The sequence below is a fragment of the Vespa velutina genome, chromosome 2 (assembly GCF_912470025.1).
Source record: "Vespa velutina chromosome 2, iVesVel2.1, whole genome shotgun sequence".
In the NCBI taxonomy this organism is placed as follows: domain Eukaryota; kingdom Metazoa; phylum Arthropoda; class Insecta; order Hymenoptera; family Vespidae; genus Vespa; species Vespa velutina.
In genome coordinates this window covers 1,787,572-1,813,121 of record NC_062189.1, presented here as the reverse complement: position 1 = coordinate 1,813,121, position 25,550 = coordinate 1,787,572, and the positions used below count along the sequence as shown (strand labels likewise).

At 25.9% G+C, this 25,550-nt stretch overlaps 6 protein-coding genes and 1 non-coding gene across 14 annotated transcripts in view; 4 read left to right on the top strand and 3 right to left on the bottom strand.

Annotated features, from left to right (window-relative positions):
- Positions 1 to 1,613: 1,613 nt before the first annotated feature.
- Positions 1,614 to 6,059, bottom strand: LOC124946452 (RUN domain-containing protein 1). Of its 2 annotated transcripts, none has more exons than XM_047487170.1 (10): positions 5,615 to 6,059; positions 5,290 to 5,474; positions 5,035 to 5,128; positions 4,769 to 4,936; positions 4,120 to 4,303; positions 3,946 to 4,040; positions 3,064 to 3,816; positions 2,867 to 2,964; positions 2,678 to 2,772; positions 1,614 to 2,565 (listed from the first exon to the last, which is right to left on the bottom strand). In XM_047487170.1, the coding sequence occupies exons 1-10, from the start codon at positions 5,615 to 5,617 to the stop codon at positions 2,459 to 2,461; spliced, it is 1,782 nt and encodes a 593-aa protein (XP_047343126.1). In that variant the 5' UTR covers positions 5,618 to 6,059; the 3' UTR covers positions 1,614 to 2,458. The 2 variants fall into 2 exon arrangements, with proteins under 2 accessions (XP_047343126.1, XP_047343127.1); XM_047487171.1 differs by having other exon boundaries at positions 4,120 to 4,300; positions 5,615 to 6,057.
- A 979-nt stretch (positions 6,060 to 7,038) lies between these two features.
- On the top strand, positions 7,039 to 13,842 carry LOC124957973 (SET and MYND domain-containing protein 4-like). Its single transcript, XM_047515612.1, has 4 exons — positions 7,039 to 7,244; positions 7,817 to 8,669; positions 8,809 to 9,454; positions 9,619 to 13,842. Exons 1-4 carry the CDS (start codon positions 7,228 to 7,230, stop codon positions 10,125 to 10,127), a joined length of 2,025 nt encoding a protein of 674 aa, XP_047371568.1. The 5' UTR covers positions 7,039 to 7,227; the 3' UTR covers positions 10,128 to 13,842.
- LOC124957972 (dynamin-1-like protein) lies at positions 8,425 to 15,099 on the bottom strand. 7 transcript variants are annotated; one of them, XR_007103807.1, is made up of 9 exons: positions 14,170 to 14,651; positions 13,229 to 13,793; positions 12,900 to 13,147; positions 12,281 to 12,811; positions 11,977 to 12,159; positions 11,420 to 11,723; positions 11,122 to 11,333; positions 8,729 to 11,010; positions 8,425 to 8,621 (listed from the first exon to the last, which is right to left on the bottom strand). XR_007103807.1 is itself a non-coding variant. In XM_047515606.1 (9 exons), the coding sequence occupies exons 2-9, from the start codon at positions 14,269 to 14,271 to the stop codon at positions 10,954 to 10,956; spliced, it is 2,202 nt and encodes a 733-aa protein (XP_047371562.1). In that variant the 5' UTR covers positions 14,272 to 14,635; positions 14,956 to 15,099; the 3' UTR covers positions 8,425 to 10,953. The 7 variants fall into 7 exon arrangements, 5 of the variants coding, with proteins under 5 accessions (XP_047371562.1, XP_047371563.1, XP_047371564.1 ...); XR_007103806.1 differs by having other exon boundaries at positions 8,744 to 11,010; XM_047515606.1 differs by adding an exon at positions 14,956 to 15,099 and having other exon boundaries at positions 8,425 to 11,010; positions 14,170 to 14,635.
- LOC124957974 (ribose-5-phosphate isomerase) lies at positions 14,926 to 17,477 on the top strand. Its single transcript, XM_047515613.1, has 7 exons — positions 14,926 to 15,055; positions 15,312 to 15,562; positions 15,681 to 15,741; positions 16,204 to 16,319; positions 16,395 to 16,528; positions 16,626 to 16,767; positions 16,878 to 17,477. The coding sequence occupies exons 2-7, from the start codon at positions 15,407 to 15,409 to the stop codon at positions 17,064 to 17,066; spliced, it is 798 nt and encodes a 265-aa protein (XP_047371569.1). The 5' UTR covers positions 14,926 to 15,055; positions 15,312 to 15,406; the 3' UTR covers positions 17,067 to 17,477.
- A 161-nt stretch (positions 17,478 to 17,638) lies between these two features.
- Trnak-uuu lies at positions 17,639 to 17,711 on the bottom strand. The gene has a single exon. It is a non-coding gene; the product is annotated as a tRNA-Lys (tRNA).
- A 1,539-nt stretch (positions 17,712 to 19,250) lies between these two features.
- LOC124946678 (modular serine protease-like) lies at positions 19,251 to 23,001 on the top strand. The gene is made up of 9 exons (XM_047487719.1): positions 19,251 to 19,277; positions 19,434 to 19,461; positions 19,806 to 19,848; positions 19,987 to 20,379; positions 20,465 to 20,886; positions 20,991 to 21,212; positions 21,793 to 22,091; positions 22,159 to 22,471; positions 22,547 to 23,001. The coding sequence occupies exons 1-9, from the start codon at positions 19,251 to 19,253 to the stop codon at positions 22,801 to 22,803; spliced, it is 2,004 nt and encodes a 667-aa protein (XP_047343675.1). The 3' UTR covers positions 22,804 to 23,001.
- Positions 23,002 to 23,070: 69 nt separating this feature from the next.
- Positions 23,071 to 25,550, top strand: part of LOC124946708 (probable 39S ribosomal protein L45, mitochondrial) — a 2,757-nt gene continuing 277 nt past the window's right edge. The window contains exons 1-6 of the mRNA XM_047487810.1: positions 23,071 to 23,315; positions 23,434 to 23,751; positions 23,858 to 24,009; positions 24,098 to 24,146; positions 24,218 to 24,367; positions 24,454 to 25,238. Coding sequence (XP_047343766.1) covers positions 23,262 to 23,315; positions 23,434 to 23,751; positions 23,858 to 24,009; positions 24,098 to 24,146; positions 24,218 to 24,367; positions 24,454 to 24,726 — 996 coding nt within the window. The 5' untranslated portion in view covers positions 23,071 to 23,261 and the 3' untranslated portion in view covers positions 24,727 to 25,238. The remainder of the gene's footprint in view (positions 23,316 to 23,433; positions 23,752 to 23,857; positions 24,010 to 24,097; positions 24,147 to 24,217; positions 24,368 to 24,453; positions 25,239 to 25,550) is intronic.

Sequence of the window (25,550 nt, the reverse complement as noted above, 5' to 3'; positions counted from 1 at the left end):
CTCTTCCATATACCTTTTTATATACATTTTTGTACATGAAAAAGGGGGAAGACACCGATTCTGTGCTCTTATAACATCCATGTACTTGTATCCTGCATAAGTAGAAAAAATCTATGTAATACGATATAAAAAAAAAAAAAAAAAAAAAAAAAAAAAAAAAAAAAAAAAAGATAATACACATTTGTAAGCGTATTGTCTCTGACCAAAAAACTTCTGGTATTGTATAATTCGTTGAGTTCAAATTTGTTATTGACAATGTAGACTCTATTCTGAATTTTATGTACAACAAACTCTATTACTTAATCTGTAAAAGCATTGAGACTCCACGACAATACACAATATTTCTTTTTTTTTTTTTTTTTAACAAGTATCATTACTTTTTTTTTTTTTTTTTCTTTTTTCTTCTTAATTTAGATTAAACATATTTATTCAGGATATATATCATAAAGATACATTTGTTTCTATAATTATAATATTTATCATTACTGTATGGAGCTATAAGTATATATTAATTTTAATTATTTTATTTTTTAATCTATGAAATATTTTCATCGTCAATGTATATCGCGGAGTCAACAATGATATTATATTACAAACATGTTGAAAAAAATCTGCTACAAACTTTTACTGATGTACTTTTACAAAAAAAAAAAGAAAAAAAAAAATAAACAACCACTTTCATATTTGTTGTTTTCGATTTTAATTCGTAGCCTAATAATGAACAATAAAAGATTGGGAAATAAATATATTATCATAAATTGGTGTAAGATTAATTTTTATTTCATATTGAATTAATAGTTTACAGATAGAGATATTTATTTTATTTATTCAATTAATTTATATAGATATTTAGACCTTTGGATAAAAGCTCTTATCAATTAATTAATATATGATGTTTATGATATAATCGATAAAATTTTTTTTCTCTTATATTCAACAAAAAATTACTAAACATATGTACAGATGAAAATATATAAGATTGATGCAATTTGTATACATTTTTTAAAAAGTTAATATAACGACAGACTGAATCTTTAATTATTAATTATTTGTTATATGTAATATAAACTAATAAAGAAGGTATGCAAAAAAAAAAAGACATGTACATATGTGAGCATTATATTAGATTTAATTGATAATTCTATATAAAAGAAATTTCATTTAGAATAGAAGACGATATAAGTTTCGTGGAAACAAAATTACTTGACAAATATATAAATAATAAATTATATATGGTAAAGTTATTTTTTAAATAAATCATAAAATTTGTCATAAGTAGATCGCATAATATTGATATTATATAAAAAATTGATAAAATATTGGCTACATATGTACATAATCTAGTTGAACGATCTATTTAATATAATATCTCATAAAATAATATCTCGCAGAGTTTCGAAAATTTAATGATTATAATTACTTAAAGACTAAGTGTGGTTGACAAAGATAATTTTTTGTTCATATATAATTGTAATATTACTTCTAAGAAATAAATATAATTTTTTGGTTTTTAATTTGGTTTAAAATTCATTATTAAACATAAGTGACTATTTATTATTACACAAATGAAATACATAATTAAAATTACTTTTCTCATTTTCTACGAATATATAACTGATCGTTTATTTGCAATGTCTTCTTTTTTTTGTGTTTATTTATTTATTTTTTTTTAAGTTCTTATTCTTTTATTTGTTATGTTTGTTCTTACTTTGTGCAAATAATATATGCAATATACTAAATGCATGTATTAAATTGTCGATTGCGTATACGTATTTGGAAAGATAAATTTCTGTTAATAATTGTATTATTCAGTCCATATTATGTTTGACTTTACTGCGTGCAAATATGTATTGTAATAAGCCACTGTATATAATGATTGCTCTGTATATATACAGGCACTTGTATACATCCATTTCCAGATTAATTATATATTTGTGACAACATATATTTTGATAATAATAAAATGTAATTTTCTTTCGAAAAGATTATTACTAATTAATTAAATAGAAAAAAAAAAAAAAGAAAAAAAAAGGAATGTGTTAAATAATATATAATAAATATTGATAATATATATATATATATTATCTCTTATAATGATATCTTAAGATAGAAATTATTCGATATTTATTGCAGACTTCATAAATGATAAACTTTTACGAGTACATAGGAACTAATGAAAAAAAAAAAAAAAAAAAAAAACCAAAAAAAAAAAAAATACTGATTAAAAATGAATCCACGATAATACTTATTATTGGAATAACTTTTAGATTAAAAAATTTTAGTAACTTATTCGAATTGGTAAACTCTACTAATATTATCTTTCACCTATAATTGTACTTATCATATGAGGAATGTCACATGACGTTTCTTTTTTTTTTTTTTTTTTCTTTTGTTCTTATTAATAATTATAATATTTTTATACAAGGATCATAATCGATGTAACTTTATTTTCCATCAATCAAAATGCGTCCTTTATATTTTGAAATTGACGTACAGCTAAATCAACTGGCAGATCGAACTTATATCTTGTAAGTTTGTCGAGAGTATGAAATGCATCTTGAAATCCTAGTAGGAAAAAAAAAAGAAAAAAAAAAAAAAAGAAAGAAAAGAAATAAAAGAAGAAAAAAATGGGAAAATTATTATAATGTACAAAATAGATATACAGAATTAGATATACCTGTTTTCACCACATAACTCCATGACGTGTAATGACATTCTAAAAGATATTGGCATTGTAAAATGAGCTTTAGCCAAACCACCAACTTATTTGCACTAGAATTAAAAATTAATGTATACAATCGATATGCATAATTAAGTCGATTTTATATTTTTTTTAAAGAATTGAGACAGAACAAATGTTACTTACTTTAAAGCTGCACATATAAATGCTTTAAAATGTGAATCACGGCTTCGTTTATAAGGGCTATGCGAAGCAATAATATTCCCTATGGTAATTAATAAACTCTAAAAGTAATAAATGAATTATATTTAAAGTACAATTATGATTATTAAAGAATTCTTTTGTATTAGTTAATTAATTATTGAACAAAACAAAAGATTTACCTGTTTGGCAGATGTAGCTTTGCCAACAAGATCTAAATTAAAGCTTTGCGATAATTTTTGCGCCGGACTGGAATTATAATAATGGCCATTCTTTATTTCGTAATATTTTAAAATAAGTTCCCAAGCATGCATAAAATTAGCAGAGGAAGGACTTCTTTGATGGAAACATCCCATAAATGGCACTACACTGTTAGAACGTAGATCAGACATTAAACCATGTTGTAACAAATCTCTAATGGAAGCTGCTAGATGCTTCCTTATGGCAGATGTTAGTTTTGCATTACAATGAGTTGATGCAGAATCCGAATCAGATGTGTATTCGTCACCACCTACGTCATCATCCTCAAGCTGATGTTCGTTTTCTATTATAGTACTTAAAACGTGCTCAACTGCAATATCTAATCTAGTTCTTAAATCACGCCAATTATATATTGAATTTTTATTCAAATTTCTTCGTACCCGCTCGCTACCACATCCCAATTGTGATATTATAAACATATGTAAGAGTGTTACGACCTTTTTAACAGTATTCAATGTTTTAGTTTTACTTTCGTTATCTATTGCCCTTTTCCCAAATCTTTTAGTATGATTAAATGAGCCAGAACCATTTGTATGTACCGGACAAGCGCATGTGCATGCCAACGTTTCCGTACTCACTTCTCCTTGAAGATAATTTATAAAACGTTCTAAATCAGCAATTTGTGTTTTCAATTGTGACACCAATTGTTCTTTCATCTTCAAAGGGCTAACTATCTGTAATGCAAATTATATTGCGTTAAATTATGATCTGAAATGTAAATGAAAATTCTTTCCAAATATTAGGAGAAAAAAAGAAATAAAGAAATCACATAAATAAAAAATGAAAAGGAAAAATAAACTCACTTGACTTATTGCATAATCAACTTGCCACCTTAAATCATCTACTGGTAACTTACATAAATCGTCTACATTGAAATTTAATTTTTCCTTCAAGTGATCTAAAAAAAAAAAAAATATATATATATTATTATAAAATTGTAAAATAATTTAAATCATCCTATATATATTATAACTTACTGATTATTATACTTTGACGTTCTAAGACAACGCTTTGCGGTAAATCTGCATCACCCATTTCGTACGCATACTTTTCTAAATCTTCCAATTGTGATTTTAACTGACTAATTAATTCCCTTTGTTTAGTTCTCTGTAATGCCATTTTAGATTCCATATCTATGTCATTAACCATGCTTCCAATCTGCTGAATTAAGATATGTTTAGAGATTTTTTTTAATTACATCTATACACATTAAATATAATAAAAATAAAAAAATAATAATCATAATTACCTTAAAAGAAATCAAGCAAATACTAACTCGGTAATATACATAATATACATGTGCATTTTCTGTACAAATTTTTCAAGTGCATTTAAAGATGCGATTAAAATTAGTATATAGGAAAAATGAAAAATAGAAGGATAAAAAATGATAAAAGCAGTTTCATTGTAGATTTATAAAAAAGATTTATTATATGTCTCATATGGTGTAACATAAAAAGGAGCAAATAAATAAAAATAATGAAAAGTAAATAGATAATTAAAAAAAAAAAAAAAAAGGAAAAAAAGCAAAAACAATATAAATAAAGAAATAAATAAAAAAGCGATATATATAATAGAAAACGTTATTAAAATTTTAAGAAAAAATAATTTCAACCTGTAACTTACATTATCTTTACAAGACGTTGGAGAAATAGGTGTAATAGATCTGCTTTCAAATAATAAATTATTTGGTACATCAGGTATACCTCTAAAAGCAAACTCTTCCAATTCTTTAAGCAATGTCTCCTTTTCGTTAGTCGGTGCGTCTACAATTTGTCGTAGACGAAATTGTACCTAAAAGAAAATCATACATTTATAAGAAACATAATGGTATTATTATGTAGATTAAAAAAAAAAAAAAAAAAAAAAAAAAAAAAATCAATTGTACCTACTTGTGCAAAATGTGTAGTCAATGCTATGAGAGACGAATTGAGCATCTCCTGTTCCTCTTCTAAAATCTTTAATCTTTCCATGTCGTTTGAAAGGCTAAAAGTATCAAATAAAAAAAGGATATCATTTGTAAGATAGAGAAAAAAAAAAAAAGAAAAGGAGGACGTTATGAGATTTAAGGGTGAAAAAAAAAAAAAAAGAAAAGAAAAGAAAAAAAAAGGAAAAAAAAAAATGTCTCGTTCAAACCATCTACTCACTTTCCTATACTATCAACGTATTTATATTCGTCACCAAAGTCATTGTCCCCGTCATTAGCCCCAACGGGAGCCCATCTCTCACCCGATGGTCTATCACTTTCGTCAGAATTCTCAATATCATCATTTTCACAAGTCTTACGTTCAATGGTATTAATTACCTGATACGTTAACATCTCTTCTTGTTCCTGGAAAAAAAAAAAAAAAAAGAAAAGAAAAAAAAGAAAAAAAAGATCATACGACACGTTATATCAAATCATATATTATATCATTGAATTATTATCCTATAAATAATTTCTTTTATACATTTATCATTTTGTTACTTTACCATAATGCTTTCTTAATATCCTCCACATAACACATTCAATAGAAATAATGAACAATAATCTACTTTAAGACTATTGTAGAAGATATTATCGTGTTTAATCCATGAATTAACTTCTGCGCACGTGTATAACCAGAGACGTCACTTGTATTGTAAGAAGACATCGAGGAGGATAATTTTTAAGCGCGTAGGCGGGCGGGAAAATAATATCTTTTCGTTCGTTCTTTCTTTCTTCCTTCCTTTCTTTCTTTTTCTTTTTCCTTTTCAATAAAATTCCAAACTTTATATAAAAATGTACGAATGTCGTATTTAAAATCTTTACGAAAACGTTTTGATATTAAATATTATCGTAATAATTGACTAATTCATGGATATGTTATAATTTTAGGAATTAGGCTAAAATAAATCGATTTTATGTATCGTATATTTAGAACGCAGACATAAAGTATTATACTATAGATTTGACGAGAATAACCTAAAATCATTATTCAAATCTTCTTTACCATCATTTCGTGATCTACTTTACCGTCTGTCTCTTTTTATAATGATCTTTTATCATTCGTGTTTCACGAAAACAGTTTGGTAATACTTGAAAAAATAAATTGGAGAGTCAACATTGAATAGGGAATTATGTTAAAATCTCTTTTTTCCAAAATTTTGTTTCTTTCTTTTCTTTTCTTTTTTTTTTTTTTTTTATGATCTGTAATATTTTCCCGCGCTAATATTTTTAAATTATCAAACGCGGCAATTGTTACCATTTTCAAAAGTCATAATCTTATAGAATTATATTTAAAGCTGTATTTATCAAAAGCAATTGTCTTTGAATAAGATGATAATGATGATGATGATGATGATGATGATGATGATGATGATTTGAAAGAAAGATGATCAAAAAAAGATTTTCTCATTAATTCGTATATTTCTTTGTTTTGTCGTAAGAAAAAAAAAATAATAATAATAATACAAATAAAAGAAAAAAAAAAAAAAAAGAAAAAGAGAAAGAAAATCAAAAAAAAATCATAATCGATTAACATCGTTCTTAAAAATCATTCATTTATACTTGTTTGCATTCACGAAATGCAGATAATCTAAACATGCTTTATATAATATCTCATTTGTTAGTTGTACATTTATAGAACTTTTAAGTAATTGATTATTCTTTAATATATGCAATTAAAATCGCATATATATATGAACGTAATAAAAGAGAACTCGTAAATATTTTCTTTTTTTTTTTTTCTTTTTCTTTTTTTTTTTTATAACAAATTTTCAAGTATTTCTTATTTAATTATTAATCTCTTATTATTTCATACTGACAATAATTTTTTATTCATATACATTGAAAGAAAAAGAGAGAGAGAGAGAGAGAGAGAGAGAGAGAGAGAGAGAAAGAGAAAAAAAAAGAAAGAAATGAATTACAATTATAAAAATTTCTTTGATGTTGTACATTATGTTTGGCATTCGCCGGACGGTTTATACGAGGCAGATATTTTAACAGCAACTTTGGTATCTAATTTTAGAAATCGTCACATTAGTAAACCGCCTTCGAGAGAATATACAAGTACGACAATCGTCGTGATACAAATTGAGGGATCACTAACAAATAATATTTAAAAATGACTATGGCAAATCAGTAAGTGAAAAAATAATTTTTTTTTTATTTTAAAACCTTCATCTCTTTCTCTCTTTCTCTATCTTATCAATAATAGTAATTAATAACATCTAAAGCTTAATTAATGTTATTTTATCATGATATCATGTATTTACATTTTCATACAAATTATGTAAATTATATATATATATATATATATATATGTATGTATGTATGTATGTATACATATTATTATCAATCTTGATAAAAAGTAAATTATATTATGTTATACAAAATTGATAGTTCTGTTTGTTTTATCTGTTTGTTTTAAATTCGAGAAGAAAAAAAATTTAACACAAATAAAATATTAAACACATAAATTAAGTAATATCATTATAAATTAAGACTTTATATAAATATAATATGTATATACATACATATTCACACACACACACGCACATATATATATATATATATATATATATATATATATATATATAACATATTAAATATACAAAACAAAGATAAATTTCATATACAACTGAATCTATTTTTTGATTATTTAATATAATACATACATTGTATTTATTAATTCATCAATGAATTTATTATAGTGGCAGTATATTTATCGATTTTTATCGGCAAGCATATGATACTGTAATGATGGAACCATTTATAAGCCGTTTTAAAGAATTTTCATTAAAGGGAGATAGACAAGGGATGATTCGTGTTATAATCGAATTACCATGTGTATTGAATACAAAAATAACTAAGTCATATAAGGGTAAGAATGATCAGCAAGCGGCATTGCTTTATCAGAAATCACTTGATATAATGAAAGAAGGGAAAAATAAAATGGATGAGGAAAGTAAAGCATGTAATATTCTTACTGAAGCACTGTTTGCAGCCAGTGCATGTAGTTTAATATTTATGAATGCTCTTTTAGAGCGCGCAAAGCATTGGTATAAATTGGGAGCTTGGTTAAGGTGTCTTAAAGATTGCGAATGCATGTTAGCACTTCCTTTGAGCTTTTATGATGAGGATGCAGAAAATAAAAATATTTACTTAGTATATAAAAAGGAATGTTTTCATCTTAAACATGAGTGCTCTAGAAAGCTGGAAATAACTATTCGACGAAAAAAGAAAACACGTGGAAATAGCAGTGGTATGCATTGTTCTTCTGCCGAAATAACAACAGTAAAAAATGTCGTATCAACACCTACTGTGCATGGAAAGTTAAACAGCAGTTTGAAAAGTTGTTCCGATGCGGTAGCATTTCAATTTGACAATAACAGAGGCAGGCATCTTGTAGCAACCAGAGATATTTGCGCAGGAAGTATTCTAATCGTCGATCAGCCCTTCTCCTCCAGCATAGATAAAGAGGCACTTGATAGGAATTGCTTGCATTGTTACAGTTCCCTTAAATTGGAAGACAATGTTAGAATTCCTTGCCGTATGTGTCAAACAGTTAGTATTATGCATGATCTTGTGTGTGCACAAGAGTGATAAATAATTCAATAATTAACTTTTTTTTTTTTTACCCCTCTTTATATCATTATGAAGTTCAGCGCTGCATCCATATTCCGGAAATATACTTTCTTTTTAGGTTTCTTATTGCACAGAAACTTGTCGCAAGGAGTCATGGGAGATGTATCATAAATATGAATGCATGATATTAAATCTTTTCTTAGAAGAAGGATTTAATCAAAGAAAAAATAAATTATCCCATCTTTTGTTGGCTTATAGAACTACCTTGATTGCAGTTTTATATCCAAATGAGAAAAAATATAATGATACGGAAACAAAGCACAAACCATCCAATCTTAATACAGAATTTTTCAAGCAACATCAGTCGAAAGAAAAACACACTGTTATATCAAATACAAATAAAATATATGATCCATTAGATTACACAACTGTTTTACAATTAGAAACAAATTGTACGAATGTAGATCCTAATGTAAATGCTATTTGTAGTATAGAAGCAGTGTTTATAGCCAAATGTTTAATTTTTTCCTTGGATGAAATTGGAATTGATTCATTGGATAATGAAAAATTCATTACTTTAGCGACGGCTACGTTGCAACATTTGCAAGCTATTAATTGTAATGCTTATGAAATTATTGAAAACATATACAATGGAATAACGCACGTTTGGGAACCAAGAAATGTAGGATGTGCTATTTACACCACAGTCAGTCTTACAAATCATAGCTGTTATCCTAATATAGTTCGACATTCTTATCCATCTGGTAAGTGATATATATATATATATATATATATATATATATATATATATATATATATATAAATATATATATACATATTATATTATATTATATTCAATTTCATATTTAATTAGAATTAAATATATGCACTGTACTGACAAACAATTAAGAAATATATCCTTTTATAGGAAAAGTTGTTGTAAGAGCATTACGTTGCATTGGTAAAGGTAATGAGATACTTGATTGTTACGGTCCACAATTTCTTAATGAAGAGAAGTTGGCAAGGCGCGAGTATTTGTGGAAAAAATATAATTTTGTTTGCGAATGCGATGCTTGCAAATATAATTGGCAATTCCCATTGCAAGATACTCTTAATTATAAATGCAAAACATGTTTTAAAACTGGTTATTCATTTAACGAGATAAAAAACAGCATGCATAAAATTAAACATTGTTCGCAATGTAATGAAAAATTAGACTATGGGAAATTAAATAAGCAACTTAGCAGATCTATCGAAAGGAGAGTAAATGCAATTTCTAAAATGTATCAAGGTTGCTATAAAGAAGCATTAAATCAATTATTAGATCATATAGACTTAGTTGAAAGATTTTTGGAAGAACCTAACATAGAGTCTATCAAAACACAGCAATGCCTCATTCAATGTTATAATTTCTTTGGTTGCATTTCTATAAATTAATATAGAACTAATTCTTGTATGATTTTTCTTTTTCTTTTTCTTTTTTTTTTTTTACATATCATATTCAATCTTAAAATCTAGATATTATCTACAAGACAATTGTTGATTTTGTGAAATAAGTTTCTTAATATTTTCTCTATTTTATCTTTATCCGATTGTTCATATTATATGTCTCATAAATAATGATAAAATATGTAAAGAAATAAAAAGGTGTAATCTAAAGGAAGAAAGAAAAGAAAAAAAAAAAAAAAAAAAAAAAAAAAAAAAAAAAAAGAGAAAAAAAATATACAGTTAAAGATAAATAAATAAATGGAGAAATTATCATTCATTTACAATCATCTTAAAAAAGAAAAACTGTTCTAAAAGAAAAATTTCAAATTTTATACCATATAGCCTCATGTATTTCCGGCGATTTAATATTCAATTGTTGTTGTGCAATCATTGTGTGATAATACTGTACTAAATTACTAAAAAAATGGAAAAACGCATAACTTTCGTTTGTTAGTACATGCTTGACATCTCATAACATTGATAATATTAAATGCAATATTTCCATTTTATGGTATTTAAACAATCCCAGATGTATATACAACAAAGTAGTGCATGATTTATCCTTATCATACATTAAAACTTAGTGTAATTGCCTGGGATGACAAAAATTATTACTTCATTGTTCTAAAAGTTTCGTTTGCATGAAGAATAAAAATTTTGTACAGTGTTTCAGCATATACATAATTGCATTCATTGACTTATCTATCCAAACACAATAATAATACCTATTTTAATCTATGATCTGATGCTATTGTGGTTTTTATTAATTGAATTATTACCACATGTGCGTTTCACGAATTTCGCTGATAATATGACCCGCTTGAGTCAATGCCTATAAAGAAAATAGAGAAATTTAATATAATTAATAAAAATAAATTATCAAATAGAGATCGTCATTATAATGATACAACATTAGTATTAGACATATAATTAATGAATATACCTTTAACATGTCACTTGCTTCTTTTCGTCTAATAGCAATATGTTCACTTTCATTCAACAAGGCTTCAGCCTGATCGGATTTATATAAATGAGTTACAAGTTCACTTTGTAAATTATCCTTTACATAGTTGACTAGGAAATGCATTACTGCTTTGGGTACGCTGTCTTGTATAGATTTACGTACGATATAAAAGTATGATTTGATAAGTCGCTCTAAAGAATATAATAATACATTTTAAAATATCGAATTAAATCAATATATATATATATATATATATCAAAAGACTTTTTATAATTACCGATAACATCACAGTCTCGTTGCTCCCGTTCACTTAATTTACGTTGAATTTGCATTGGCACTTCAGGAAGTAAATTAACCGGCTTTTGTTGTGGCGATGATCTTTGTATCTCGAGCATTACATTTGGCTGAGGAGAAATATTTCCTGAATTTCTACTCGGAGATCCTTCAGCAGAAGTAATAGATTCTGTTCTTTCTTGCGGTAATATATTACTCAGTAACCAATGATTTTGTTGCGCATGCATCTTTTTATTCTGCTCAGAAAAAGATGTCAACTCATCTTGACTGTTGGTCAATTTTGCATTCTGTTATAGACATGGTGAAGGATTAGTATGGGGGTGGATTAATATAAAAACAAAAAAAAAAAGAAAAAAAAAAAAATAAAAAAAAGAAAATGGAATGACAAAGAAAAAGATGCATAATTAAGTATACGTTTTGTTATTAAAATTTCATATTTCAAAATTAATTAATTAAACAATCAAACGTATGATTAGACGTATTATTACAACAATATAAAACTAATTACATAAAATCATGATTTATTTAAATTTTACTTACAGTTTCTGTAGGTATCGCAACAGCAGATGTAGAGTTGTTACTAATAGAAGGTAATTTTCTATTATGTTTAATATTATCTAGATCTGCATTTTTTAATAACGAAGACACAAATGCTGCATCCTTATGAAAATCTGGATGTTTAGTATTAATATATGCTAATTCTATAGCAACCAAATTTTCTACCTTTATAAAAATAAATTCAAAGAGAAATATATACAAATAATATTCTGGATAGAAGAAGAAGAAGAAAAAAAAAAAAAAAAAAAAAAAAAGAAAAGAAAAAATTAAGAAATGAAAATTATACCATCTGATTAGTAGTAGGGAGACGTCTTCGTAATAAATGTGTAACAACGTCAACAATTCTTTCATGTAATTTAGGAAATCGTAACATTTCTTGTTGTACTTCGGTACCACAATGTTGTACAATGCTTTGCATTTCTTCATGTACAAGTTCTACACATCGTAAAGAGGGTTCTTCCAGCCTTCTTATTTGTCTTTTAACTAATAATTCAAAGGACACCTCGGGTACAAAAAGTGCTGGTCTTGGGCCGGTTGCATTTCGTATGGCAGTTAAAATATCGAACTTAGTTAAACCAGCAAGTGGATGGATAGAGTCAAGGGTTTTGCCAAATGTTTCATGAAATATATAACATATCCGTGCACCGCCACATAACTCGGTAGTTTCAATATTTCTAGCAGTTCCCTCGATGGTAGAACAATAACTGCTTGCAAATTTTGTAATAATTTGCAATAAAGTTTGACTTTTATCCCCGACATCTTCACCATAAGAAGAGAGTAATGTTTGAAATTGTGATACCATAACGTTAACTCTTGTCTAATTTAAAAGCAACAAATTAAATTAACAATTATTAGCAATTTTATATGAATAGCAATAATATATAGAATTTAATTGACATTATTACCTTCAATTCTGGCAAACAATCACGTATATGATGCATTAATAATCGATTCAACATTTTAGCTAAATAAGGTGTACCATTTCTATTTGCTAACGTTGGATATTTGCGTTGTAAAAATATAGCTTCGTCCTTTAATGCATCTTGAATACTTTTATTACTTATTATGTCCTGTTGCGAACGATTAACTACACCAATGATTCCTAATTTAACAGGAATTACTCTACCGCACAATATATCTATCGCGTCTGTTCCTATTATTATCAAAAGAAATGAAATAAAAGTATTAATGATCCTTTAATATATAGAATAACATTCTATTAAAATAAATATACCTGCATCCATAAGATCTAATTTTGTAACAACAGCAAGAGTACGCCTGCCATCCGGATCTACATCTTTACTAAGTTTCAAACTTTCACTTGTGGCCATATCTGTATTAGCAGTGACAACTGCTAAAATGATGGAATTAGGATTACATATGTATTCCAATACAAGTTGACGAATTTGATTTTCAATATCTTCAGGTTGATCTCCTACTGGCACTTTTGTAATACCAGGCAAATCTATAAGCGTCAAATTAACGACTGAAGTTGAAAAGATTTTAAGATTGATTGGTTCAGGACAAATTCCTTTATTTGATCCAGCTGTACGATCTGTCTCTGCTTCAATTTCACTACGTATATCATCAAAATTTCTAAAGATCTTATTTTTTTTATGTAGGAATGTACCCCACTCTTCCAAATCCATTGTTCCATTTTCTGCACTACGGTGTTCTTTATCTTCCTTTGGTGTATATATAAGTTGTAGTATCAATGGTCGACGAGTTACTATACCTGTTCCTCTAGGAAGGAACGAACGGCCTACTATATTTTCTATTACAGATGACTTGCCAGAACTCTAAAAACAAATTGGAAATAATATATTTGTATTGAATGAATTCAATACAATCGACAAAGGGGAAATTCTATGCTACGAATATTTTGATTAAAAGAAGAAGAAGAAGAAGGGGGGTGGGGGAAAGAATAAAAAATTGAATAAAAAAATTCTGCGATATTTGTTAACAACAATTTTTACAATTCTTTTTCTTATTATTTAATCATTGTAAATAATAATTTTGCATTAAAATGATATCATCGTATCATCGTATATATAAATATTCAAATTTTTTTTCATGACAATGAGAACAAAGGAAGAAAGAATGAAAAGCAAATAAATGTTACGATTTGGAGCAATTATCATGTGTTACATGCTTATATTTAAAATATTGACTAACCTGAGTTCCCAAGACAACTATTTGTGGAAGCTGAATAGCATCTGCACCAACAGTATTAAATACATCTTGTAATTTATTTATTACTGGTATTAAAGCTTCCATTGTGTTCAGCTATATAAACGTATATATCAAATCGATCGAATCAAATAAATATTCTCACTCAACCGGTTAAGGATTTAACGAACAGACTTTGACCATTAATACGTATTTTATCATTCGTTTAATAATTCAAATACTTTTAGATTTTTTGTATCGAGATGTCAATTTGACAATTAATTAATTAGTTAAAAATATTTCTTACCAAATTAATTCATATATAATTGAAGTGATATCACATTCCTTAATAAATCTCGTTAGAAACGAATTCAACATTATACCCCTCTTTCTTTGGATCACTCAGGGGAGCCACCCGTTACAAGTTTCCATTATTCGCAAACGCGTGCGCATTTTCTATTCTTGCATCTCTCTATGTATTACATATGTAACATAAAATATACATACATACATGCATAAGTATTTAATTATTTATAAGCAAAAATTAAGTATACTTATGATATATATGTATATATATATATATATATGTATATACATATATATGTATAAGTGTGATAACATAATATTAAAATATTTGTCAATATATTTCTATTAAAAAAAACAAAAAATAATCTTCCTTTATAATCAAAGAAATAGATGAATTTTTATCAAAATGATCGTTATCAATTCAAAGTGGTACGTGTCAATTTCAACAAATTATCAAATTCTTTTCGTCGATCTTTATTTTCTTACATTCGATCGACGAAATGTAAGAATACTAGTTGGAATCTCTTAGAAATAAATATCATATTAATTTCTATCAAATGTCTTTGTAAGTTATTCATACTAAAACGTAAGTGATTAAATATTTTACGCGTGTCATTTTTCATGTCAAGAAAAACTATAAAAGCAATTTAACGATATATCCAAGAATCGAAGATTCTTTGATATCGAATGAATTAATCGATATATTAAACATTTAGCAACTTCATTTGTGAATAGTTATATATATATATATATATATATATATGTATATATGACATTTAGTTTCATATACGAATAGAAAGGTATGTTTAAATTCTGCATAATAAAATTTGTCTCTTTTATAGGAAACTTCATTCAGTACAAGTTGTATAACATCCGTTATGTTGGTAAAACATAACAATAATGTTGGCAATATAGAAACAAATATCGATAGTGGACAATGATTTTAAAAACATTAGTACGCGCGAAAGTTGTGTCGTGTGCATTTACCGGTGGAAAATATTTATTTAATAATATAAAGATATTAGAAAAAATGGGACCTCTCGAAACGGCAAAAAAAATTGCTGCTTATAAAGCTATCGACGAATACGTCAAGGTAATTTATATATATTATTTTATTTTGTCGTAAAATGATATATCAAAAAAAATTTTTTAGAGGTTAGTAAAACATAATGATATCTGCGTTGATTATAATTATTGAATTTAATTTGTAGGATAATACCGTAATCGGAATTGGTAGTGGATCTACTATTATTCATGCTGTACACAGACTTGGTAAGAATTATTAATAATATTTTTTCAGGTATTGTACTCAGTATATAATATTTCTTCATATGTATATATATATATATATATATACACATATTTTCAGTTCTTTCATTTTCATGAAATAATATTTTTTTTTTAAATCATTATTATACTCTACAAATACTAATTGTTTTATAAAATGTTCTCCCTGATAAAATTATATTAAGATCATAATAAAATAATTATTATAAATTATGTGTGTACTGTATAAAACTTTTATCTTACTTACCCTAATCTTAACCTTTGATCTTTTTAACATACAATAAGATTTTTCCTTATGTATTTTTTGGATAATATAATTATATCTATATTATATATTTTTGACCATGATTAAATGTTTAATATCATATATACGATTTAGAGTTTATATTTTTAACAGAAGTGTAATCTTTTTTTTTTTTTTCTTTTTTTTTTCTTTTTTTTTTATAGCCGAACGTGTAAAGGAAGAAAAACTTAACGTTGTTTGTATTCCTACATCGTATCAAGCTCGACAACTGATATTGAATAATCATTTAACATTAGGCGATTTAGAATCTTTTCCAAAGGTATACATATTTTTATAAAATTCGATATAAATTGTTCGTTCGACAATTTATAATTTATTATATAATACTTCATAGTTAGATTGTGCCATTGATGGTGCAGACGAAGTTGATGCTGAAATGAATATCATCAAAGGTGGTGGGGGATGTTTGCTTCAAGAAAAAATTGTCGCTTCATGTGCCAAAGAATTTATTATTATAGCTGATTATACGTAAGTTATAATATTATTATTAATTATAATAGAATAATACGTTTCTATTTCTATTGATTATTTTATATGATATAATAAATTTTATAATAAATTTTAGAAAACATTCGGAAAAACTTGGACAACAATATAAGCAAGGTATACCTATCGAAGTAGTTCCTATGGCATATGTTCCTATTCAACATAGAATTGAAGATAATTATGGTGGCGACGTAAAGATAAGAATGGCCGTTGCTAAAGCTGTAAATATTAATGTTATATCTTATATATTTGTCTATTTATGTTAATGTAAAAAATACTTTTTCCATGTGTATTATTCTTTTTTTTTTTTTTTTTTTTTTTTTTTTTGCAGGGACCTGTAATAACCGACAATGGTAATTTTATTTTGGATTGGCATTTTCCACAAGATTTGAGCGATTGGAATAAAATCAATGAAGAAATTTTATTGATGCCTGGAGTAGTAGAAACTGGTCTTTTTATTAAAATGGCAAATAAAGCATATTTTGGTATGACAGATGGCAGTATCAAGGAACAACCATAAAAAAAATTATTGTATATATAGACAAATGTTATTTTTCATATTACACGATATGATTTTATCAGAATTTAAAGAAGTTCATGTCTTGCCTTTAAATATATAATTTTTGTTTTCTTATATTATACAGTCATTTTAATATATTATTAGGCATTTTTTTAATATTGTTTTATATCGACTGATTTACATTACGATTGTTTTTTAACGAATTTGTGGATATTGTTTTTTATATTATCGATATTTAAATGTAAATTTATTTTTTACATTGTACTTAAAAAGTTGTACTTAGAATATATTTATTGGTAGAAACCATGGGAAATATTTGTGTATATATAATTTTGTATTAATCGAACATTAATAGAAGCCACCATGACATTTAAATGAATAAAAAATAATAAAATATGATTTGATACTTAACACTTGGATTACATTTTTTTTTTTTTCTTTTTTTATTATTTTTAATTTTTTCCTTCTTACTTAATATATGCTTTTATTAATTATAATGCAAATTACAATGAAAATCCTATAAATCTATAATAATATTAATTATAATCATTTTAAAGAAAAAAAAAAAATTTCGCCCGAACAGGGACTCGAACCCTGGACCCTCAGATTAAAAGTCTGATGCTCTACCGACTGAGCTATTCAGGCACTTGCGATTCGAAGTGTTTTTACGAATGTTCATCAGTTACACGATTTAAACATTTATTTTTTTTTTTAAATTGTTCATCACCTCATAGCATATATAACTTCAACGACACCTACAAATAATAATAATTCATAAAAGTAAATGAGAATTAATAAGAAATATATGAATAAATAAGAAACATGTAGGAGTATAAAATTAAATTATATCGAAATATTAAATTGAAATTATTATTATATTGAATAATTTAATAATAATAACGCGCGTTAAGAGTCGCATAATGTTTAATCAGTACGTATTATATCATTTAAATATTATTTCATCTTACTTCGTCTACATTATATTACGTCATTTAAATAATTATGAAATCATCGAAGATATTAATTTTTAATTTTATTCGTTTGAAAAGAGAGATAGTAGATACGAATAGATTATATTGAATTTGAAAATAATTTCTTAGAGAAGCTCAAGTAACATAATAACAATCTCTGGAAGATAATAAAGATATCTCGAGGAAAAGAAAGCTTAATCAATCTCGTCGAAACAATTTTTAAAATGATTTTCTTAGAATTTCTAATATAGCATGGAATATTATTAGTATTAAAATATTAACGTTTCTTTCCTTCTTTTTACGTGATAGCACATAATTATAATTAATGATTATAATTAAGATTTTTACGTATATATAGACGATTGGCAATGGATCCCAATAGATGATAAATACGGCACAATACGAAACTATTCACAAATATTATACCGATTTTGAAAAGTTACGGTCTTGAATTTATTTTCTTATTTTTGTTATTTTTTTATGCATTTATTTATTTATTTCTTTTTTTTTTTTTTTTTTTTTTTTTTTTTCTTTCTTTTTTTTCTTCGTTATTATGAAAATCTATCGAAAGTATTTTTTTTCTTTAATCAAATTTTGCAGTAAGTAATACAAATATTTTATACTGTTTTACATTTCGATAGATATTTTATGAAAGGATATATTATTATATTATTCTTTTATAAGATTGTATTGTACAGATCTTTATTATAATTTAACGTACACAAAATAATATTTATCACGTGCGAAATTGTACACACATGTGAAATTGAATATATATATATATACATGCCGATTATCTCGTGAACGATGCATTTTTTATGCGATTTAACAATTATTTATTACACTTAAATATTATTTACAAATATCCAAAAAAAAGTATTAAAAAAAAAAAAAAAAAAAAAAAAGAGGAAAAGAAAAAAGATGAAGAAGTAGAAGCAAAAATAACTATGTTGACCTTTACATTTCGAAAAGATCATGATTGAAAAAAATTCTGTTTAGATGTTCTTCCTGGATGATTAAATTTGCAAATTTTCCTTAATAAATTTCCTTGTAACTTCAATCAGTTGCGAGATATTCACTTGTGAACATATGTGGACAGACTCTCTATATACTTATTTTACGTAATTGGATATATATATATATATATATATATATATATATATATACATATTTATGGATATATAAATTGGAGGATCACATTAATAACGTTATTATGACGCTTCCAAAAATTCTTGAAAAAGTTCAATCACACTTTAAAAATTTCAATTGACATTTTATGAAAAAATTTTATTTTTTAACATACGTCATTTTATTTGTTTAAATTAATCAATATTCTTTAGAATATTTTTTTATTAGATGCAACAGCGTATCTACACACTCGATTGAGTAATTAAAGTCGGTCCCTTTGAGCACTCTGATCATAAGTAAATGTTAATTTATAACTATAATATAATAAATATTATATAAATATATATAAATTAAAATCTATAATAAAAATTTGACAAATTTTGCATAATAATATTGATATGTACGTATATCGATAAAAAAATAATTCTATTTATTATTATTCGAATTAAAAATATTTTTTATTATATATTTATTAATATAAAATTCTTATAATAGAAATAATTTAATGCATTTTCATGCACTGTAAGATTGTAAAACGTCTTTGAATTTTAAATTAATATCATTTAAATTTTAAATTAATTCTATTATCAAACTTATTTAAAAAATTATTACAATTGAACAATTGCTTTATTTTTCATAGCTTTTTTAAATATTGTATCCACTCAACAAAGAAGACAATGTGGGTAAGTAAGAAAATTTTTTTATGTACATATATATATATATATATATATACACATATACTCACACATATGCACACATATATATAAAAAAAATATTATATTTGGAAAATATTATTTCATACTTTTTAATATGTTTCACAGCATTGAGAATTTTCAATGTGACAATGGAGATTGTATAGCTAATGAGTTTTTATGCGACGGACAAGCAAATTGTAAAGATAAATCGGATGAAACGCAGTCTCTATGTTCTGAAATACAATTAACATGCTCACCATATGCCTTTAAATGTAATTATGGTGCTTGTATTGATGGTGATCTAATATGTAATGGAAAAAAAGATTGCATTGACAACAGTGATGAAACATTAACTAAATGTTTATATAGCATGGAAAATATTACAATCTCTATAAGTTGTTCCATAAATCAATTCAAATGTGATAATGGTCAATGCATCGATTCTGAAAGATTGTGCAATGGCAATGTAGATTGCAGAGATCATTCTGATGAAACATTTTCCAAATGTGGAACATTAAAGTAAGATTATATAATTTAATTAATATAAATTATTAAACTATAATATATATCTAATAATATTGTTTCCTCGTTAAATTTTTTCTAGCTGCAATGAATTGTTATTTCGTTGCAACTATGGGGCTTGCATAGACGGTAATTTACAATGCGATGGTATAATAAATTGTGAGGATGGGTCAGACGAAGATCCAAAATTCTGCACAAAAATTGTAACAAATCCAATTTCTATTATATCTACATCTCCTTCAAGAAATAACACATCAATGCTATCCTCATGGATCCCAAAAAGACCAATTCATTGTTTGGTACCTCCTCAGCCAGCAAATGGTAAATGGCAATTACATAAGTCGCAATGTCAAACACAAGAAAACTGTGACGTGCAACAAGGTGTACAATTATATAGTGGTGCTTATTTGGTTTATACCTGTAATCCTGGCTATAAAATAAATGGTTATCCTTATGTATTATGTGATTTAGAGGGTAAATGGTTAAATATTCCAAATTGTATTGGTAAGATTTATAACATAAATGTCATTATAATAAAAAAATGTATCGACATTACTATATTTATATTACTTTTGATTATTTTCTAAATGTATCTTTCATGATTTTAGAAATACGTTGTAAATCATTGACTTCAGCATCAACAAATGCTATTTGTACATACAATGGTAAATGGACAGTTTGTGAATCTCCTGTTTTACCTGAAACGATCGCAAATTTAAATTGTCGTACCGGCTATCGTCCAGATAGTATATTCCTATCAAGTACAAAAGATCAAATTAGATGTAATGAAAATGGTCAATGGGAACCAGAACCAATAAAATGTATCCCAGGTATGCTAATTATTAATTTTTATATTGGGACTGATAGTATAATATTACAAACTAGTAATAAAGAAACAATTATTTTCTTTAATTGAAGTTTTGTTGTAAAAAATTCTACTACATGCGAATACTCATAATCCAAATAATCTTACAATTGATGTTAGAATACTTAATTGAAATTTAAATACTGTCAATTATATGAAAAAAAGATTTTATAATAGATACATCCTTAGAATTTTGCACATTACATATTATGATAAAAATCTTCAAATTTGATTATCAAACGATTTAAGATAATTCATGTGTTAAAAATATTATAATTATTGACTTATGCTAAAAGGTTTAACCAAATGGAATTAGATTATATTTATTTATTTAATATAATACAATGAGATATTTTTAATTTATTTATTTACTTCGTGAAAAATTTGTTAAATAATTAAACATTGTAATAATAAATAATTAAAATATTATCAAAAATCAATTAAAATACTAAAAATTAGAACATTGTTAAAAAGTTGTAACTATTAATTTTTTTTTACTTATTTCAATTGTGTACAATATTTTTAATTTTAATATATTTTTTTAGTATGTGGAGTTCTTACTCCAAGCACAAAACCTCTCATAATATATGGCAATGCTATTGATATTTCTTTACTTCCATGGCATGCTACTCTCTATGAAACAAAAAGTCCAGATGGACCAAAGGAATTTACTTGTGGTGCAACAATTATAAAAGATAATCTCCTTATCACTGCAGCCCATTGTGTTTTTGATGAAACAAATAAAAAAGTAAATGACCCAAAAAGATATTATATAGCAACTGGAAATATTTTTCGTGACTATGATTCTCCGCTACATGATCCACATTTTGTTAAAAAGGCTCAAGTATGGGACATTAAAAAATTATTAATTAATATTTTAATTATAAAATTTATTATGTATCATTTTTCAGGTTAAGAACATTTATGTTAACTGTTATTATATGGGCTTAGAAGGAAATTATGGTTGGGACATAGCTATTTTAGAGATTGATGTGCCATTTGTATTCTCAGCTTTGTTATTGCCAGCATGTTTGGATGAAACTTTTATTGAATTTGGATATGGGATAGTTGCAGGATTCAGTAGAACCATTTTAGGAGCATCAAGTTTTCTTCTAAGATCTGTAAAACTGCCTTATGTTCCTTTTAATCAATGCAGATCTGCAAGCAATGCTGAATCTGAGAAGTTCATAATGCCTGACAAATTTTGTGTGGGCAATACAAATGGTTAGTAATAATATATTAAATAAAAATTAATAAATGAAATCAAACATTTATAAATGATCAATATATGTATTCTAGGGACATCCATCTGTGATGGTTATGGTGGCGGAGGATTGGTATTTCCAAATGGAGATTTGTGGTTTTTAAGAGGTATTGTTAGTATTGGTCTTGGTATAATGGTAACAGCTAAAAGTGAACATTGTTATAGTTATTCATATGCTCTTAATACACGTATTTCAAGTCATATAATTTGGATTCAAGATATTATTCTCAGATTAGAATCATCTAAACCAATTCCTATGTGTCATAATTCACATCGTAACAGATTTCTATAATTTGATAATAAAACTTAATAATAAAACTGAGTTTATATAATCTATTAGTTGTTAAACCTTCAAATAAAGCAATAAATTGTATACATTAAAAACATAGATAATTTTCAATTCTTTCTCATATATATATATATATGAACATTATTTATTATGTTATAAATAAATATCATATATTTTTATTTATCACACATTACAATTTCTTGTTGTAGAAAAATTTGGAATTTATTATTTGAATTGATTCGATCGAGTTTGATACTATAGCGCCAGCCAATCGTTAACAGCCCACGTGTTCTTTCTCTTGAGAAGTATATCGTTTCTTTCGAACTAACCTATAATGTTTACAATCAAATAAACGAATGCAATAAACACAATCTATACAAACGAACAATTTCCATTTATTTTAGGTAATTTGATGTAAATTAGTATAATATTTATATTGTATATAATATATTATTAACAAAATGATGTCAAAATATATATTACGTTCAACTTGTATCTTTGGAAAATATATGCAGGTATTTATTTTTATTATGCAAGTAAATTTTTTTTTTACAAAATTTATGAAAATAATAGTAATAATAATAATAATAATAATAATAATAATAATAATAATAATAATAATATATTTTTCAGAATAATTTGCCTGTAATGCTAAGTGCTATTTCGTATCCTCATAATTCTTTAGAACAGATCAGGCATATAAATAAACATTGGAATCCTAAGTATAAGAAGGAGAGGAAAGAAAAATTTATTAAAATAGATCTACCAAATTTTCATGAGACTAATAAAAAAAAAGCTGCGGAAAGAAAGCGCTCATTATTAAAACAATATGGAATATATCCTCAAAAGCAATGGACGGAAAGACCAATTTTTATTAGTTGTACTCCTAATGCTTTTGACTCTTATGTACCACCAGAAGGCGATGGAAAGTTTTCTACAATTACCAAGGCGGTATAATGAGAAATATTATTAAATAAAAATTTTTGGATGATAACAAATAATAATATGATTAAATTAATACCATATAATAAATATATTAATATAAATATATTAATAGGGAGCAATGCAAAAAATGACAGATGTAACAATGAAAGGAAAATCAATGATGGCCATTAGAAAAATTAAATCATTTGAAGACACATTTACATTAAAGAATTTCCCTCAAGAAGCTTTAAATATTTATATTAAAGCGCACGAAGCCTTAGCTGCGTAAGTTATTATAGAAAATAATAATTGCTGTTTTTTTTTCTTTTTTTTTTTTTTTTTTTAATTATATAGATATTTATTATATTTACAGAAAAGATATGAACGCTTTGATAGAATACGTTACAGAGAGTGCATATTCCGTAAGTTTAATACATTCGTGATTTATAGCAAATGTTATTTACATTAAATATAATATATGTATAACTTTCAGAAAATGTTGCATAATGTTATGGATAAAAATATTCGTTGGAAGTATGTGGAATCATTAGAACCGCCTCGTATTGTACATGCAAGATGTCAACATCTAATTACAAAGGATAATCTATTTGGACAATTAACAATGCGCATTCATAGCCAGCAGGTTCTGCTAGTTATATTATACCTTAAAAAAAAATATATTTAATAATGAAGATAATCAAATCTTAATATTAATATATTATTTTATAGATTTTAACCATATACGATAGATTTGGCCGTTTATTAAAAGGAAGTGAAATCTTAAAGAAAGATGTTCTTGAATATATCGTATACGAAAATCATTTGGCAAATCAATATGGAAAGTGGCGTCTTCACGAAAAGATTATACCATCTTGGATGCCTCCAAGAGAAGTAGGAGAAAAAACATATATTTTATCACCGGAAACCGAAAAAGTTATAACTCCTGATCTACCAAACAAATCTACCGATACTACGAATGCTGCAGAAACTACTGCAAATTAATATTATATTGAATGTTAATCGTATCATAAAATAACAATAATTCGAATCATTTTTTTATTAACGGTATCATCTATTAAATAGATCGTTTGTACATATATTAAATATACTCGTTAAAATAATAATTAAAATAATAAAATTATTTCTTCATGTTTTTGAAAAATAATTGTAATCTATGATCGATATTAAAAATATATTTCATTGATGAGACGTCAATGAAATTCTCACGTTTGATTTGTTCTCAATAACGAAGGAATCCAATTGGGCGAGAAACAAATTCGTGTTAACGAAGTATAATCGTCACGTGAAAACCGTGCGGTAAGATATAAAAGAAAGAAAGGAGAAAGAGAAAGAGAAAAAGAGAGATGGACGTAGCAATCAGTGGCGCCGCCTGACGTAAAAAAGTTTAACTGAGAAATATCGTGGAAGTTAAAATTGATACATAGTTCGGCCAATAGGGGGCGAAAGAAGTGACGTGAATGAGAGGACTAGACGAGACGAGAGAGAGAAGACGGGTACGATACGATACGTTAGAAAATAGAAACGGTGATATTAAAATACGCGAGGAAAGGAAAATTTTTAATCGCGCCTAAAGGAAGGAATTTTCTTTATAATGGGCACGCGTTCATATCGGTGATAGAAGACGCGACGTTACATATAAAGAAGAGCCGTATATATTCGCTTAGAGTAGATGCGAGAAAGAGAGAGAGCGCGCTATACTCTCTTCCTCTCATTCTCTTCTCTCCCTTCCTAAACTTCTTCTCTTTGTCTCGCTTAACATACATACATACATACATACATACATCCATACATACATACACATATAC